The sequence below is a fragment of the Lepisosteus oculatus genome, chromosome 6 (assembly GCF_040954835.1).
Source record: "Lepisosteus oculatus isolate fLepOcu1 chromosome 6, fLepOcu1.hap2, whole genome shotgun sequence".
Lineage (NCBI taxonomy): Eukaryota > Metazoa > Chordata > Actinopteri > Semionotiformes > Lepisosteidae > Lepisosteus > Lepisosteus oculatus.
This window is the reverse complement of record NC_090701.1, coordinates 26,021,719-26,041,043: the sequence shown is the minus strand read 5'-3', so window position 1 is coordinate 26,041,043 and position 19,325 is coordinate 26,021,719. Positions and strand designations below refer to the sequence as shown.

At 43.8% G+C, this 19,325-nt stretch overlaps 2 protein-coding genes across 2 annotated transcripts in view; both read right to left on the bottom strand.

Moving 5' to 3' along the window:
- The window catches only part of ttc19 (tetratricopeptide repeat domain 19), a 37,366-nt gene that overhangs the window by 10,643 nt on the left and 7,398 nt on the right, over positions 1-19,325 (bottom strand). The window lies entirely within an intron of this gene.
- Positions 940-17,077, bottom strand: dhx30 (DEAH (Asp-Glu-Ala-His) box helicase 30). The gene is made up of 20 exons (XM_015354334.2): positions 16,876-17,077; positions 15,150-15,277; positions 14,745-14,855; positions 14,077-14,261; positions 13,840-13,948; positions 13,177-13,326; positions 12,934-13,086; positions 11,228-11,683; positions 9,428-9,796; positions 8,398-8,470; positions 8,128-8,232; positions 7,125-7,300; positions 6,784-6,990; positions 6,343-6,424; positions 5,264-5,457; positions 4,857-5,016; positions 4,022-4,179; positions 3,656-3,759; positions 1,740-1,879; positions 940-1,639 (listed from the first exon to the last, which is right to left on the bottom strand). The coding sequence occupies exons 1-20, from the start codon at positions 17,069-17,071 to the stop codon at positions 1,392-1,394; spliced, it is 3,504 nt and encodes a 1,167-aa protein (XP_015209820.2). The 5' UTR covers positions 17,072-17,077; the 3' UTR covers positions 940-1,391.

The window sequence follows — 19,325 nt, the reverse complement described above, 5'->3', positions numbered from 1 at the left end:
TATAAACATAATTTCCCCAATTCTCTCTTAAGTGGACCTTTATCAAAAGTGATCTGAAAGTAGTTATTCACCCAACTGTTAACTACAATTGTCTGCTATGAACCTGAATGTGACCGATACAGGACCCTCACTGTCTAGCAAGATGAGCAGGTATTCTCTTGGGAGATACCCTGCTGTGTACTGCAAAATCCAGTCACAGTCGGCTTCCTTCAACGCTCTTGTGTTGCTTCATCTTTTGGCACGGTGAACAAGATGATTGAATTTCTGTTGTAGCGTTAATTTGCCACAGGCACCGAAATATTATATTGCTGCCATCTTGAACATTTAATGCCATTTTGTACAAAATGACAGTATCAGTTCTCTTCTGGTTCACAATATTTTAGACACAGAAGAGAAAAGGACCACTTACCAGGCTCCCAGAGATTGAAATAAAAAAACATCAAGGATTTAATGTTGCCTTATCCAAACATTTTTCCTTACTTTTTGTTTAACCACTTCTGACACGTGTGGAAATGAGCAACTTGTGGGGAAGGAGGCAATGCATAAGGCAGAAAATCTGCAGTACAAATATATTTGGCAATTGCTTCATTTTGAGGAAAATAAGTGAATTTTATCAATTTCTATATGGTTTTAGAATTACATTTAACACTTTGCTCCTTGCAGTTTTAAGATCATTCAGTGTTCTTTATCATGCTTCTTTTATGCCAATTTTTCAATGTATGTCATTTTGTTTTCATCCTCTCAAAGGATTACATTTTCCCTTAAACACCTTTCTTCCTCTTTTACAGCTGTTGTGCTCTTTTACTGAGAAACATTTGAACACCTACTGCAATCCTCTTCCTTCCCCTGAACTCTTCTCACACCTTTTCTGACTTTCATGCTTTATTAATATAACATTGAAAAGAAAAGTAATAAAGGCCACAGGACAAAAAATCCAAATCCATGCTAGAATGAAAAAAATATTTCTTTTCCACACTTTAATTGTAATTTGCATAATGTGCACATTTGTTCACAGTAACTGCCATGGGGAGTGGATTTTTCTCCAGAGATGTCCTTAGACCACTGAAGTCCTTCTGTCCACCCAAATGATCTTTTTGTTACTAATACTTCAACAATATTAGGCAGTTACTCAAATAAATGTTTATTTCTAATGTCTTCAAATCATTCTGATACAGAATACAACAGACAGAGAGGCCAGCTCACAATGGGCACTGTTTCTCTCACTTGGTCTCACCTTTTCTTTCCATCCATTTTATTCTTAACTAAAAAACTGAAATGCGAAGTATAATGCTTGGAGAGGGTGAGACCTGCTATTTCCCCAAACCACCTATACACCATCTGTAAAAACTGTGTTTTACACTGAATGTATAATGTAGTCAGTGTGTCACTATTCACCGGTCAGTCTGCGCATCAGTGTTCAGTGCAGTATTGTTCAGCAGTTCCACCAGCAGTGCTATGAGCTCAGTATATTGCATCTTTATGTTGGGAGGCAGTGAGCAGGGCTCCCCCTGCAGGCAGTGCTGCACCATGGCATGCAGGGATAAGCGCAGGCCATGCAGAAGCTCCCAGCTCTGCAGCGACACTTCACAGCGGACCAGAGATGAGCCTGCCAGAGACACTTCCACACTGTCCTCCGCCACTGCAGACAGGGAGAGAGAAAGTGACAGAGAGAGGGATCAGCACAGAGATGGGGCAGGGTGGTGTTAATGGTGAGAGGTGGGGAGAGCGAGACACTGTACCTCGCTCAGTTATGTGCCCGTCAGCCAGCAGCAGCAGGGAAAGGGGGTGCACTGTGGAAGAGTCTCTGATGAAGACATTGCCATTGGATTTGACAGCTGTGAAGAAGGTGAGCCAGCGGGTGGGGAAGTCCTCCGCATTCCTGTAGAAAGGGACCAACAGAGCTGACAGGATATAGATCACAAGTAACACTACCTATGAAATACGATCCTAAAATATAAGCAACCACGACCCTTTACAACTGCTCCTTAACCAACATGTGATTATTATTACTGCTAAGAAACTAAGAGATTATTTTAGACATTAAACTTGAGGAAAAATGAGCAAATGCAAAAAGCATACAGGGGCTGTGCACGCAAGCTGTGTGAGGAGCCCCCTTTCACAACAACATTGCAGGTTACAAATCATATGGAATTACAAAGATTTATGACCTTTTTCAGCTAAACCAAAAACGTCTGCATACTGCTGGTTTCACCTCAGCTAGTAATATTCAGACCTCGACTGATAATTATAGACCAGTAAGTATTTTGACCACATAATCAGAAAGGAAATGGGTCTCTAGGTGCATCTGCAATACCAAATTACACCTATGGTTATTAAGGTTATTCATAGCAGATTTTGCACTACTATATTGGAGCATCGTAGTACAGTTTGGTTTCAGAAACTGTTAAGCACCACATTTTCCATAAGTTGAATTTCGCTCATGAGCTGTACACACAATTAAAGTTTTACAGTGCAGTGGTAGAAGGATCCTGTCCTATTCTATTCACTACTTACTGTAGCATGCATCAGCACATTTTATAATACAATAAATACACTGTATTCCACAATAAAATGAAAAAAAACATCAGATCAAACTGATTCTGTATGAATAAACAGACTCATGGATTAAATGGTAAGTGGCTTGGTTGCACAGTGGATAGTATTGCTTCTTCACAGCGCTTGGGCCCTGGGTTCTGTTCCTGGGGTGCTATCCGCTTGGAGCTTGAACAGTATGTTCTCCCAATGATCAAGTGGATTATTTCTGGATATTCTGGTTTCGTCCCACAGTACAAAACAAACTGGTAGGTTGACTGACTTCTGGGAAAACTGGCCCTAGTTGTGTCTGTATGTGCCTATTCTGCGATTGACTGGTGCCCTGTTTGGGCTGTACCCTGTCTAATGCCCACTGCCTGCCAGGATAGGCTTTGGACCCTGAAATGGAAGAAGTGGTTAGAATATGGATGGATGTTGCGATGGAGTAGGGAGTTACACATAAGTACACATAAAAAACACATGACATCAAATTTGCGCAAGTCTAGTGTCACTTGGAAAATGCCTATAATAACATTAATGATTAATTCTGAAATTGAAAGTTACAAATAATAATTAGTTTCTGTGTAGTCTGTACATTTCATGTGCCACATTAACTCTTTTTTAAAAAAGAAATGAAAATCTTGAAGTAATTTGGGTACACTGCTGTTACTCTGCTCAAGTGAAGAAATACAAGTTTACGTTACTGCTGCCTAACAAAATATAGTTTGTAATGGCTTAAAACTATAAGCCTTACTTTTTGCATTATATTCTGCCAACACAGGAAGAGCCAGAAATACCACTGCATCTGCCACTGACTCCTATCCCACCATCCCTACTCCACCTCAATGAAGCCTGACACACTGCAAAAGCAGGCCAGATTCAAGACAGGTAAAATCAATACACTGTCAGATTTTAAAGAAGCCGACATTAGATTTATAAAAAAAGTAAACTGCATTGTAAGGCCCCCCTCACTAGTTCTCAAATTTCCTGCTTCAAAGATTTGGTCCTCGCAGATACAGCGACACCTGCACACGTGTACACACACTCACACACTGCAGTTTTCCGCTTGGCTGCTCCTGCCAGGACAGGAAGCCCCCCTTGCCAGACAGCCCTGTGGACTCACCTGTTGACTGAGGAGCGGTGCAGCAGCACAGGGCCACTGCGTGAGCGCAGGACCAGGCTGTTGGGTCTGAACTTGCCCTGCTTCGTCACCTTGCCTTTCCGCACCTGCCGCAGGAAACACAGTGACAACTGTGTGTCAACATACCTGCGTGAGACACACTTGTGCAAGGCCAAGGGGAGTGTGGGATACACCTGTGTAAGGTTGGGGGGAGTGTGGAATAGTTGCGTGAGATACATCTGTGTTGGAGTGAGGGAAATGGGGGATACCTGGGTGAGATACACCTGTGTTGGGGTGAAGGGAGTGGGAGATAACTGCATGAGATACACCTGTGTAAGGCTGGGGGGGAGATACCTGGATGAGATATACCTGTATAAGATTGGGGTAGAGCCCAGCCAGCAGCACGGCCTTGACCAGCTCATCCTCCTTGCTGTACTGGTTATACTGGGAGGAAAGCTGAACACATTCTGAGGGGTGTGACACCATAAAGGCATCATACAGATTCTCACTGAACTGCTGAATCAACCCTGAGGGGGAGAAAGGGAAGAAGAGAGAGAATGAGACAATATAATTTTCCAAATGCTAAAACAGACAAATAAGAAAGATTTGTGCGCCAAAATATTTAAGACCCAAAAACTAACAAATATCCAAATCCTAAACTGTTCTTTTACATCTTTCTTTGCTCCTATATCTCTGCTCCTGCTGTCCTGATGTCTGCACCACTCTCTGCCTTGTCTCTTGATCCATGCTGTGACTGACACACCTTTAGTAAGGTGATCTGCACACATAAAAACCCAGGTAGACTAGTTAAAGGTGCAAGAGGCTTTATTTTGATATTTTAGCAGATTTTTAGAAAAAAATATTCTCAGAGATGCCCCCTTCTCTACTTCAGAAACTCCACGGTCATCCCAGACTGTTTCCTATCCCAGCCACCCACAACAGCAGGAAACCTTTTTATAACCTAACAAACCACAAACCACTGTTATTACATCAATGTGAAAAAAAGCATATTTTCACACCTCATAACACTGTGACTAATCACTTATTGAAATTATTTACAAACACCAGAGTTCTTCATCAGCCTCCACTGTCATTACAGTTTCTCCACAGACCAGACTACCAAAACAGACATTTGAGTCTGTGTACAGAGAATGCACAACCTCCAGATACTGTGTTATAAACGCTCTTTCTGCTCCTCTCTCACCCTGAATAAACCTCAGGCTGTTTTGGGACAGTGAATATTCTTCCAGGTACTGCCGTCTGGCCACAGGGCTCCTCTCCTGCAGTGCTGCTCTCCATCCTTGTACTGCGCGGCTGAATCCCAGGTGGTCACTGCAGCTGGACCCACTGAGGACTGCCTTTGCCTGAACACAGAGAAACATGCAAGACAACAGAGAAGCATGTGTGTCCTGCTTCTTTATTGTTTTTGTATAATATTTCCTTAAATTAAGAAAAGCCCTTTTTCTTTAAACCTTCTACCATCTGTGACAAGGCAGCCTTAAGAGAGAGGGCCACAGACGTAGAGATATTCAGCAAAGTGACAGGCAGAGATAAACATGGGCATGCAGTCGGCCAGCAGTGTGATGGACATGTAGAGACAGACTGGCACACCTGTGTAACTTGTGCCCTGTGCACCAGGCTGCTAGTGAAGGGGTCCCGAGTGAGGCAGGCGGTGATAGACAGTAGGGGCAAAAGGCACCGGAACAGTGACCCCAAGACCAGGGCCTTGCCCAGCCGTGGGTCAGAAGAGATATGGGCGAGGCGCTGACCCAGAGGTGTCAGACACTCTGAACTGTCCAACACTCCTAGAGAGAAAAGGAGAAAAAAGGGTCAGATAAGGTTTGTCTGAGAGGCCACAGCTGAGGGCTGTTACTACCGTGATAGTCCTCTCTGTATAAACTGGTGTCTTTAGTAGGTCTGTGAAGGCGGAAGGAGCTTGGGGAGAGTTTCATTCCAGGGCTCTGAGGAAGAGCCAATTACAGTCTTACTAGCAGCAGAAACGCTGATGACCTAGACAGAAGGCGACTATGAGCCAGATAAAAAGGCAATGAACCATAGAGACAAATGACATTATTGAGCAGCAGAGCTGCTGACAGTCACAGGACTGAGATGAGACTTTCTTTTTCTCCTTTATGGTTTGTTTTTTTCAGGAAGAACCTGATTTCTTCTTTTCATTCTCCCCTCAAATAAAAAGAGCTTTGCCACACCAGTTTTCTTCCAATCTAAGACTCACTGTTTTGTTACTAGTCTGGCCTGTAACAGGTGGTAAAGCAGAACAGATGGACAAACGATGAGAAGCAAGTCAAAGCGGTAGAATGTAGAAGCAGAGTTCCCAAGATATTTCAAAACTAAACTTGATGCTGTGATGGAATCACTTATGGTATAAAAACAAATGAATATAAATGGACTTAATAGTCTGCTTGTGTCAGATAACCATTATAATGTTATATAAATCCTAAATTACATCCAAACTGAAAAAAGCTACCTGAAGTCGACAATTAAACTAATTAAATCTTAACTTAAAAGTCTATTATTGAAACCCTACTCACCTCAATGAACCCTTTAAATGAAGCCCCTATTAAATTTGTAAATAAATCCCTGGTGACGCACTATTTAAATTTTAGAAACAAAGGCTTTAATTAAACTTCTAATTTCTTCCCTATCGATCACTCTTGCATTGATTGTCTCACCAATCTCTCGCAGGTTTTCAACAGCCTCCTCCACAGCTGCCCTGCCAGGGCTGTCCAGAGCCTGGGACAGGAACTCCACTGCCTGCGAGATACAACGGAATGATGACGTTGGTGACAGAATAAGACAAATTACCTGAAAGATGGGCAGAATCACCTAAACAATTCCATTCCAGAGAGAGGACCAGGTGCTGGATATTTCCAGCTTCTTGCTTCACAGTTGAGTAAATGCAAAGTCAAAAAATCATATGCCTACTTTCATTAATTAATTATAAGCAACCACCTGCTTTTTTCCCCACTTGTCTTTTTCCCCACAGAAACTGCGATCTCTATTCCTATTCCTCCTCACCTCTCTCAATCTCTATGACTCTACTCTCTCTCAACCCCCACCTCCCACTGGTCCCTCCTGCCCCACATCCTGTCTCTCTCCCCAGTCCCGCTCACCCTGCTGTGTGGGCTGTGTATCTTGGACTGTACCACGAGGTTCTCCAAAGGAGTGCGCAGGATCTCTGGGACAGGGAAGTGCTCCATTGTGTCAAAGTACTGCCTTGGGAACAAATGGTAGGCGTGGCCCGGTTGGCATCGCCCTGCCCTCCCACGTCGCTGTATGACGTTGGAGCGAGAGACCCACACTGTGTCTAGACAGGAGACCTTAGAGAAAGCAGGAAAGACAGTATAGAAAGAGATGGAGTAAAGGGAGGGACAAGAGGGAGTGGTTTTAAGATGTTTTCCAGAAGTCAATCTTAGTGTCAACGTGGCTGGTTTTTCTGTTAATCTATCCATACTTTGGTGCGCAGGTCATAGCGTTGCTCCTTATGGAAGCCAGTGTCAACCACATGGACAATATCATCGACGGTGATGGACGTCTCAGCAATGTTGGTTGCCAGAACAATCTTGCGCTGCCCAGCTGGTGGGCGCTGGAATATGGCCCGCTGGTCCATCACTGGGAGGTTGGAGTGCACTGTGGTGGAAATACAATGAGATGCAACTATCATTCAAAAGTCTCGTTTCTTTGGTTGCTCAGTGGGATAATCCTCAGAGCAATGTTTGACACTAATTGGCGCTGGAAAAATGTTGCCCTTTTCTCCTGAATCACCAAGCTCAACTCCTCCACCAGCCCCAAAGCCCAGAACACTGTGGTTTTGGGAGCTTACTTTTTTATCACACACAGAGTACCCTGAGAGACAAGCAAGCCTAGTGAAGAGAAGGTTTGTAATTTTAATAACAATATAAAATAGCTGAACATTTTTGTTCTGTAGTATGCTTAACTGAGAGAACATAAAGTTTGCAAATCAGTGTAGATCTTTGGTCTACCTAAGTTTACATAATTCAATTGATTGTTAGTAGATAATTGACCTGAAGATCTTATCCAGTTGTTTCTTGAAAGAAAGCAGGGCATTATATTTAACAAACTCCTACAACCCATTATGCAAAAATATCTTCCGTATTCTGTCTTCCCCTTTAAAATACACTTCTGCTTAGTTTCCACTTGTGTCTTCTGGATCAAATTTTCCCAGTGAAGAAGTCCAGTGTGTTAATTTTGTCAATGCCTTTGAGGTTTGCAAGAACAAAAAAGATCCAGTGTATTCAGCCTGTCAGTGCAGGCTGTTCTTTTAAGCCCCAGAATGTAGGGGTGTGGTTAGTTTTCTGTGGACATATTCGGAGCAGCAATATCATATTGGAAATGTGGAAATTTAAGTACATATTATGATTCCTCTGACTAGGCCAAAGTATCAAAACCTGCATCAGAACACAAATAATACCCATAATCCATTGCTTCATCCTCACCAGGCAGGATGATCTGTCTTCCCCCTTGGAAGGTTGGTTTCTCTTCCAGCCTCTGCTGCACCCCTCGGATGTCCTGCCACCCAGGGAGGAAACACAGCACTGCGCCTGAGCAGATAAGAATGGGAGAATGGAGAGGAGAAGGACAACTAACGCAGGATAGAGCTCAGAATGGGATAGGGCAAGTGAGGTTTTGCAAAACAGTGACAGTGGCAGTGACAGTGAGTTAGTGCAGGACAGGCAGGAAGAGGCAGGAGGTACAGAGGCACTCACCTGGCTCTCCGTGCTGGTCAATGTGCTCTATGACATCAGCCACAAGGTCAAGGTCTGGAGTTGGGTCCTCTCTCTGAAACACACAGACAAGCATAGCTAAGGTTCTGTAGTGATCAGAAACCAAAATACTAAGAGCAACTTTCCACCCTTTTGGGCACTTGTAGGCTTGCGGAGCTGTCAGTGAGGGATCCCCAGTCAGCCTTGAACCTAGAGTACTATGTAGGCTATGTAGGCGGGAGGTGGGAGTCTGTTTACACTTCATGTGTTTACCTTATGTGTTCTCATTTCCCTGTGTGCGGTTGCAGGGTTCATAGCTATGAGCCAAGGTGTGGAAAAACACACAACTGGCATTCTCAAATCGATTGGTTTAAAAGATGTTAGCGATTCAACAATGAAAAATATATACATTATATTTTGCATACCGATATGTTCATTCCTCAATTTCAAATGTTTTTACTGTTCTTTTCGCTTTTTGAGTCATTTTATGAGAGAAAGCACAAGACAAACCAAACCACACTCCACTTCCATGAAAACTAGTCAAAAAGGACAAAAGAGACTACACAATTGCATATACACAAGCCAGTGAAGCTCAACTTCAGACTACAAATTCCAAAGTTTTTCATTAATTTTTCATTTTGACTGTTGGTTTCTAGTAAATAAAGTACTTTACTTAGAATTTTAGCCGTGTTTGTTGTAATTGCCCTAAACCAAGTCATGTTAATTTTATATTTACTGTACAAAAGATTTAAAGCTCTAGGTTAATTAAACACATATGAATACCAGGCTGTAGAAGCACTGGATTAAGTTAAAGACTAAGACACACACATGTACTGCATTCTTTGTCGATTGTATTACTTTAAGGATCAGAGGCTTTTCTGGTTTCTGCTCACCTTCAGCTCTGAATTATCTGATTAAATGGACAGTCAGAGACCAATAAAAGCTTGAGGACAAGACTGTACAGTAGGAACATTCCAAATAAATGATACAGAAATCAGCATCAGAGCTTTCTGAAGACCCCCATGTTTCTCACCATTGTGTCAGGAGAGGGGGGAGGGCGCCCCATCTCCCGAAGGACCTCCTCCAGGAACCTCTCCTGGACTGGGTGCATGAACCCGGGCACGTGGACGACCTCACAGCCACCGAAGTACTGTGCCAGGCGCTCGGTGTCACCTGTGGCGCTCATGAGCACCACGCGCAGCTTGGGGTTCTCCCGCAGGGCGCTCCGCAGCAGCACCAGCAGCAGGTCGGTGTTGACGTCACGCTCGTGCACCTCGTCCACGATCACGTGGCTGACTCCCTGCAGCCCCCCGTTCCCCTGCAGCTTCCGCAGCAGCACCCCCACCGTCAGGAACAGCAGTGCCCCCCCGCTGCGAGAAGGGGGGCGGCTCTCCAGCCGCACCTGCGGAGGGGAGAAACAGAGGCACACGGAGGCGAAGACGATTTAATCATTTAATAATAACAATTAATAATTGCTTACACTTATATAGTGCTTTTTCTGGATACTCCACTCAAAGCGCTTTACAGGTAATGGGGACTCCCCTCCACCACCACCAATGTGCAGCATCCACCTGGATGATGCGACGGCAGCCATAGTGCACCAGAACGCTCACCACACATCAGATATCAGTGGGGAGAAGAGCAGAGTAATGTAGCCAATTCATAGATGGCGATTACCCCTTGGCCCTTAGCATGATTGGTCAGGATTGGAAATTTGGTCAGGACGCCCGGGTTACACCCCTACTCTTTTCGAGGGATTTTTAATGTCCAGAGAGAGTCAGGACCTCGGTTTTACATCTTATCCGAAGGACGGCGCCTTTTTACAGTATAGTGTCCCCATCACTATACTGAGGCATTAGGACCCACGTGGACTGCATAGTGAGCGCACCCTACTGGCCCCACTAACACCTCTTCCAGCAGCAACCTTAGGTTTTCCCAGGAGGTCTCCTATCCAGGTACTGACCAGGCTCACACCTGCTTAGCTTCAGTGGATTGCCAGTTGTGAGTTGCAGAATGATATGGCTTTTGAGGAACTTTCATTCTTTCGTGGGTCATGGTCAATTAGGCATTCAAAGAAAAGTGCCCAGGAACTGGCAGTACTGGGTTAGCTCTTGTTCTGCTGCTGCTTGTTCCGAGTCCTAAAAACAATCGAGCCTGAGTTCGAGTTTGCACATCAGCAAAGCTTTTTATCAGTTTTTTGGTCTGGTTGTCATTTCTATTACATAAAATAGGTGAAGGAGACAACTACAGAAAAAGAGCCTAAGCTACATGGCTGAAGGACAGAAAAATGCAAGGAAGACCAGACAGTTAGCTCGACATACAACTAGATTCTATTTGTAAGGTGAACCTTCTACTGTTGAGTTTAGCTATGACACGGACCAGTAGCAGAAAGATTGTGGGCTAGACCCCCAGAGGTACGTCCTCTAGTCTAGATGAAAAGGTAAAAGATAAGGCTTGCTAGCCCAGCTCTGCCCCAGACTCATGTCTCACTCTGTGCTCTCGTGGATGCAAGTCTCTGCTAATTGCTCTGGATACAATTCACCTACTAGACGGCTAATTATTATGTAGTGGGAGAAGGAGTCTATTGATTGCCATGGAGAGAAGATTAGATTGAAGGTCTCAATGTCTGATAGTTGCTAGAGCTATTACAAAGAAAGGGGATAGAAGGAGCACATAATCCACATATCCGAATGTATCAATGCCCTGCTGACAAACAGTCCCGCAGTGTTATATCAGTCTGGCAGTGTGTAGTACCGGGTAATATACCCCCTATGTAGTGTAGTGTGTCAGTACATGGCAACCCACACAATGTGTCATGTTAGTTTGTCAGTACCTGGTATCCAACACAGTGCCTCAGGGCTGGCCCCAGCGCCTGTGCCACAGTCTGCGCCACGGAAACAGCACTGATCCTGCGTGGCTGAGTGACCAGGATATTGCAGTGTGCCCCCTGGCCAGCATGTATGCGGTTCTCCAGCAGGAAGCAGGGGATGCGCGTGGTCTTGCCACAGCCAGTCTCCCCAGCAATCACAGTGACGCGCCCCCCTTCGACCACCGACACCAGACGGTCGCGGTGAGCATCCACGGGCAGCTCCTGGCCTCTCCAAGGACCCGGTGCAGCCCACAGCTGTCGCAGGGCCTCGCTCCAACGCTCTGCCTCGTCAGGAGGCAGGGGGGTGTAGGGTTGCCCTGTGATTGCGTCCATCAACATCCCCTGCTCCCTCTCCACTTCATCCCTCTCTTCCTCCTCATTTAACTCACACAGCCTCTGCTCCTCCTTATCCACAGGGTACTAGAAAATAAAATACGAGCAGGACAATGAGAAGTAGGCTAACGAGAAGGCAGAATGAAAGAAGGCTATTTTGCTATCTACCTTTGACCTATGAGACACTGATTCTAAGGACTAAACAGACTTTATGAGAGACATACTGTAGATCATACTACATGTGATTAAAAATATATACAGTATATGAGACACAATGGCCAAAAAATGCTGTAGATTTCTTATACAACAACTGGGAACGTGTTAAAGCGGGTCTCCATAGAAACAATTTTCTCTTGACTTAAATAATTCATAGTATAAATATATCCTACAAGTAAACTGCTAGGGTGGATTTCATAGTTCAAACTTTCAGAACAAACCATGTAAAATGGCAACTTGCTCTGCTATTAATTTGTTTCATAGCATTATTGTTGTATATAGGAATTTTAACAACAGAAAAACCTTCCTACATAACCAAATACAAATAGTCGTATCAAAATACAAACTATCATCCAATAGAAAACTCTGTACAGCACTATAGAGTGCTGTAGCTCTAATAATGTAATAAAGGTGGACTGTAATGTATGCACCTGTAAGTCAGTGATGATATTTATACCCAATAATGTAGATGCTGGTATTTGCTAACCACACTAAAATATTAGGATAAGCAAACAGTGTGGAAGTAGCAAAGGAAATTAAAAAAGATTTAGATAAAATTCAAGACTGGGAAAACACCTTGCAGATAATATTTCACCTATAGAAGTATTGGATTACATGCAGTTAACAAAATATAGTAGATTTGGGAAACTTGGGTTTTTATGTTGTCACATCATTTTCATCTTTCAGAAAACATGGTGAACCAATAAAACAATGCACAGAATTAGAGAATATATAATTAAAAGAAAATAATGGGAATTAAAAGATGTTAAACTATTATTAAGACCTCATTTTGAATATTGTGCACAATGTTGGGCAATATTGGTGACCAACTATGGAAGAGGTATATATTTTTTAGCATTGTTTCAGCAGCAATATTGGTCTAAAATGTATTAATTCAGAAAAGACACTTAAAAATGTGCTGCTAAAAAATTCTAATTTATTTTAGAATCTTGTTACATAATTAGATCAAGCGCTGCTTTATTATCTGTATCTAATATCTGTAACTGATGCTCATTTAATTGCAGATTTAAGCGAATTACAAACTTGGGGAACAGGGAAAAAAGTATGATTAGAATAGTCATAGTGAATTAAATTTTCACCAAACAAATATCAGTGCTCACCATAGAGAAGTAGTCCCTCAGCCTGTCCTGCAGGTGGAGTGGGATGTCCAGTGTGCAGGGGCGTCTCTCTCTCTCACCCATCTGGCGGATTTGGTCCAGGTGGTACATGGCGTGGGTCAGGGGATGATTGTTCCTGTCAATCAGACCCCTCTCCTGCATGTGTAAAAGCAAGCGGTGAGACCTACAGTGGACCCCTCGGAAAGCCCACCTCCCTGTCCCACTCTCCCCTCCGCAGCTCTTTACCTTCAGTCTCAGGCAGGCCAGGGCAGCTGCTCGGTTCTCTGCCTCCATCTTGTGCCGCGCAGTGGCCATGAAGTTCATGGGTTCAGGCCACTTAAGAGTCAGCTGGCAGGTCTTTAACTTGCCCCCCAGCGTGCAATATTGCACCAGCTCCTGCACAGAGGAGGAAACAATCACAGTCTTTTACTACACACCCACTGACAGAGCTCCAGCCACACACAGTAGCAGTACTAAAACTAGTCTGCATCAGCTCTGTCGTACACACAGTCTCAGTCTAATATGTAGGTATTCTGGGCTTTCACACAATCTTTGGGTCAAATGACATGACATTGGTGACTCAAATGGTTATGCCTTTTACTGAAAAGGGAGAGAAACACCCATCCCCTTCACTGTATATCGGCAGAAAAGAGTTGAAGCTGTCATGACATGCATTGCGACTACAAGAACTACTGATTTACTTCTGCCAGCTCTAATATTTTGTTTGGCATGCTGAATTTTACAAAAATAAAAGAAGTTTATAAATTAACAATGATTTCACAACAGTTGTGACACAGACAGAGAAAGAATGCAAAGCTGCAAGAGAAAGACACAAAGGCAGAGGCGCCTGGACGGAGAAGCAGATACACAGACATGTAGATGGAGTCACACGAAAGCAACTGGACTCACTCTGACGTTAGAGGAGGAGGTGGCAACCTGGATGACCTTGGCCAGCAGGGCCTTGGGTTTTGGGAACAGGGAGAGAGCTCGCACCACCCCTGGGTCCTCCTGGGCCAACCTGGACAGGGAATGATGGAGAAAAGGAGTGGAAAAGAGTCAGTGAGAGACAGAGAAGGCACACAAATGCTGGGGAGACACTAGGCTGTACACAGTAAAATATGGGAGCCTGTAGGGGGCAGGGTGTACCTGGGAGGTGCTGGAGGGCTTGGCACCTCTTGGCTGGAGTCAACCATGAAGTCAGTGACATCCAGCGCTGCCTCCTCCCCTTCCCCATCCTCCTCATCGGTGGACAGAGAAGGGGGTCTGGGGTTCACCATACGCAGTGCTCGTCTTCGTGGCAGTTCGTTACCTGGGCCCAAAACCCCCATGTTCTGAAAATGCAGAGACCAAAAGAGTAGAATTAGAGAAAAGAGGAGGAAATGCAGGGGCAGGGGAGAGAAATGAGGAGGGAAGGAGAAAGAATGAGAGAGAGGGAATTGTTTTTGAGAGAAAATAGCAGGAAATATTTAACATACAACACACTTCCATTTACCATTTTGGTTTCATGTCACTTGCAATATAGCATTCCAAAGCCACAGAGTAAAATCTCAGTAGAAATCTGAATTAAGAGTAAGGCCTAATTTTCAGAGTTGCTCTTGCTACTTGAAAAAGTACTGCATACTAATAAATATGCCCAAACGATTTCAGTAAACTGTGCAGATAGGGAAGCCATCTATACCTAATGCAGATATTGGACAGTCACCAGTCCTCAGTAACCAGACAGTCTCAGATAGGCCTCAGCTACTGAAAAGGGCAGCACCACCTCCCATGTAACTCAGCCCTCTGAGTGTATTGTAGGGATCAGGGTCTCTCACCTTCAGGATCATGCAGGCAGCTGCAGCAGCTCGCCGCTCAGCGTCAATCTTCCGGGAGCCAAATCCCTCTGCCTCCACCCTGCGCGGCCACAGCACCGTCACCGTGGCTCTCTGTAAAACACACACACAGACCCTGTCACTACGTCCCTCTGTAATATACACACACAGGCCCTGTCGCCACATCCCTCTGTAAGACAGACAGAGAGAGACACACACACACATCCACACACTGTCACCACGTCCCTCTGTAAGACACACAAGGCACAGGCCCTGTCACCACATCCCTCTGTAAGACATTCTGAGCTCAGTTGTTTTGTAGGTAAATTGTACACATGAATTAATTTGACTCTGTACAGGCATTAATGTGGTTTTGTGTACAGGTGTATACTGTCAGCGAAAGCCCACCTTGACATGTCCCTCAGTGCAGCTGTACAGGATGTGCTGTGAGAGGTCTGATATTCCCAGAGCCCGGGACAGCAAATTGTGCAGCAGACTCTTGGGATGAGGAAACTCCTTCAGAAGTTCCTTACGGCCTGGACAGAGAGACACACAGAGAATGAGGGACACTCAAAGACAATGTACTCTCAAGGGAGCACACACAGTAAGATACACTTAAAAAGAAACACAGAGCCACAGAGAGAGGTACAGAGAGATGACTCTAAAAAGCTTTGTGATCAAATTATAACTGTGTGTAGATGAACCGTAGGATTTAAGTACAGTATTTTCAGACAAACAGGTTAGCACTGGAGCATTTTACAACTCCGTGATGTAAAATAAGATAGAAATCTATCTATAAGATGAAACATGACTTAAAGATAAGCAAAGTACGTATAAGACAAGCTATATGAATTTTACCAAAACTTTACAGTTTTGGTAAACTGTACTCCGCACTTTGCGGAGCGGTGGCTCTGTGGCTAAGGATATGCGCCTGTGACTGGAAGGTTGCCGGTTCAAATCCCGCGGCCGGCAGAGGAATCCTACTCCGTTGGGCCCCTGAGCAAGGCCCTTAACCCTAACTGCTCTAGGGGCGCCGTACAATGGCAGACCCTGCGCTCTGACCATAAGCTTCTCCCTGTCTGTGTGTCTGTGTCTCCATGGAGAAAACCTGGGGTATGCGAAAAGGCGAATTCCTAATGCAAGAAATTGTATGGGGCTAATAAAGAAACATTATATTATACATTATACATTATACACTATTATAAAAAACAGTAAAGAGAACAGAAAACTAAGCTTTGTCACTAAAAAAGGAAGAGCTTTAAATGTGCTAGCACATTTAAAGCTAATTGTAGGATAAAGTGTATATTTATATATAATGAATACATACATATTATATTAAATATGATACAATACAATATTACATATTAAGGTATTTCTGTATAATTGGAATCCTGTTATTGTTTTTAATACAATATACTGGGCATCAAAAGAAATTAATCACCACAACACCATTAATTGCTAAATTTAAAAAGTTAAAACCTGGTACAAAAGCTGCCTTTTTCGTGATTTGTTATAACTGCAACAAATTCACAAAGTTATGTTTCTATTTATTCTCCGGCTAAAATTGAATAACTCGGCAAAGAAGTAACTGAAGCAACGCTGTCCTTTGAACATCAAGCTCCAATTTCACGGAAAACCGTACAGCAACGGTAAGTGGTACGAGCCACAATATCACAACGGACACAGGGCATTTACGAATGAATTGTACGAAACGTGAATCCCAGTCCTGTGGACGGTCTGAAATGTCCACATTTACCTTGTACTTATTGGCAATTACAAAATAAAAGTAAAGAAACAAATTTAATTTTTTTAATTTAATTTAATGTGGAATTATCTTTTTGTAGAGCTATATCAAAGTTTTATTTCTAATAGAGCGTCTGCTCTAAACGTAGAGATGTTGCTGTAACCTTTCTACACCTGTATGACCCCTAGCAACACCGTTACGTCACGGTAAGGTACTGTACAGACTGAAATGACCCCTCTGCACAACAGACCTAGTTTGGAGACACCGTAACTTTATATCGTGATATCACGATGTCAGACTATCTATTTAATGAACACATTTCAGAAAACAGAGAAATCTGTTAGATTATGCTCCAAAGCTACTGCATAAGCTTCCCGGCTGTCATCTTACCTCGTCTCATCTCCGCCACTCGGTTCTCTTCTTCCTGCTCCTTCCCTGCCTCTATTACGAACTGTCTGGACCCGGTAGTCCGGTACCGACAGACCCCAAACCAGCTGTGTTTACAAGGGTTCCTAATCACGCACGAAATCCCTTTAATAATCCGATAAACTCGCACCCCCACGGGGAACACGCCGGGCGCCGCCATCTTTAAAGTTGGTTACTAGCCTTGGAAACAGCGTGTAGCGGTGCAGCACCGCTCAAGACCGCCCCAACAGCGCCGCCTGCAAGCCCGGCGGATGTCACACACGCTGATTCCACTGCTCTATTTTACTTGAATGGTAAAGGACATTCAGTTTGGTTTTTATCATTCTTTGGTTGGTATTCCTTTTAGAGCAGGAATTGTTTATGATGCTCTTTTTTAACTCTTTCTTTCCATCCTCCCTTTATTAGAAGCTGCTTATCCCCTGGGATTATGGTGTCCTGGAGCCTACCCCAGAAGCACAGGGCACAGACACCTTGAATGGGACAGCAGTCCATCACAGGGCACTCAGACACACAAGCAGACAGAGACTATGAGAACCTTGCCTGCATGTGTCTGGGTGGTGGGAACAAACTGTAAGCCCAAGTGAACACAGGTAAACCATGCAGACTCCATACAGAAGGCACCCAGAATCAAAATCAGGAAAGAGAGATGTGAGGCAGCAGTGTTAATTGCAAGGGCCCCACGCTTTGATGCAGGAAAAGCTCATTTTTGTAGAGATTACTAAACCTGGATGTAGTATTCTAAATACGGTCATATTAAATCATTCTATGTATTCTCTTTATTTCCTGCATCTTCTTCCCGATGACCAGGAAGACTCAGCACAAACCAGAAAAGAGTGACCGGACACATTCCTGGGCTATAATGTATAGAATTCAGCCCAGCTGACTTCTTCAGAATGAACCGTGAAATGTGAAGCACAGGACACAAGGGGAAACTCCTATAGAAAAATGAGAACAGGATGCACTTCTTTACCCATAGTTCTGTGGGAGTAGGGAACATACTACCTAGTCATGTTTTTGAATTGGACATCCTGTCTTCCTTTAAGAAATGACTGGATGAGATCCCCAGACCAATTAACTACCAAATGAGTTAGATGGGCCAAGTGGCCTCACATTTTTAAAGCCTCTCATGTTCTCATTTACCTGTAGTTACACTTTTCTTTCCTTCATGGTGGTAGGACACCCATTGTTACTTTGTGGCTCTGAAATATTTTTATTTAGCTGACAAGGTGGGCAGCTCGACTGATTGGACAATCTGTACTCTGTGTCAGTGTTTACATCCATTCTGAGTTCGTGCTTTTCTAACATGGCATTTATAGGATCACAGGAGATTATTCACTGTTTGCAGGATGTTATAAAATGAAAGTCATCGCTGTGAGTTTCAGAGTTAAGGTTTTGATTAAATGACTTCCTATTTACTTTACTCTCCAGAATCCCTTTATAATAAAGTTATTTTAAATCTACGTCAAAATGAACTGTAACTTCTTGCATCCCTACCCTGACAGGTGAAAAAAACATGATGTATTTAGTCTTGAACAGAAAAGATAATGAGGGGACCTGATTCCCAAATCCAAAAAGTCATTGACAAAGTGAACCCAGCAGATATCATCTGAACCATAGGTGAAACACGAACCAGAGGACACAAGTGGACACTATGAGGGAGTACATTTAAAACCCAGAGCAGGAGGTTTTTCTTCTCATGTTGGAAACTGGAGTCTTGGATTACGAAGGTGACTGAAGGCCAGAGGAATGAGCAGCTGATCAGAGCACACATCACCTCTTCACTGCCTGACACCTTGGACTTACTGCAATTATCATACCGACAGAACAGATCAACTGAGTACGCCATCGCCACTGCTCTACACACTACCCTCTCACACCTAGACAAGAAAGGAACGTATGTGAGAATGCTGTTTGTTGATTTCGGCACAGCATTCAACACCATTGTACCGTCAAGGCTTATCACCAAGCTCCAAGCTCCATTTACATCATCGGGTCTGTAGTGGAGAGGGTCAGCAGTTTTAAGTTCCCAGGTGTTAACATCACAGAGGACTTAACCTGGTCTCACCACACCAACATTGTGGTCAAAACAGCACAGCAGTGCCTATTCTTTCTCCACAGGCTAAAGAAGTTTGGCATGCCATTACATATTCCAGCCAACGTCTACAGATGCACTGTTGAGAGTATCCTGACTGGTTGCATCACTGCCTGGTATGAGAGATGCTCTGCCTGGGATCGCAAAGTACTGCTGAGGGTGGTGAAATCAGCACAGTTCATCACCGGCTGCATACTACCAGACATTGAGGATATCTACTCAGTTACTGTAGATGCCTCAGGAAAGCCAGGTCTATAATCAAGGACCCCAGTTGCCCAAGCCACAATTTGTTTTGTCTTTCTGGAAACGATACTGAAACCTG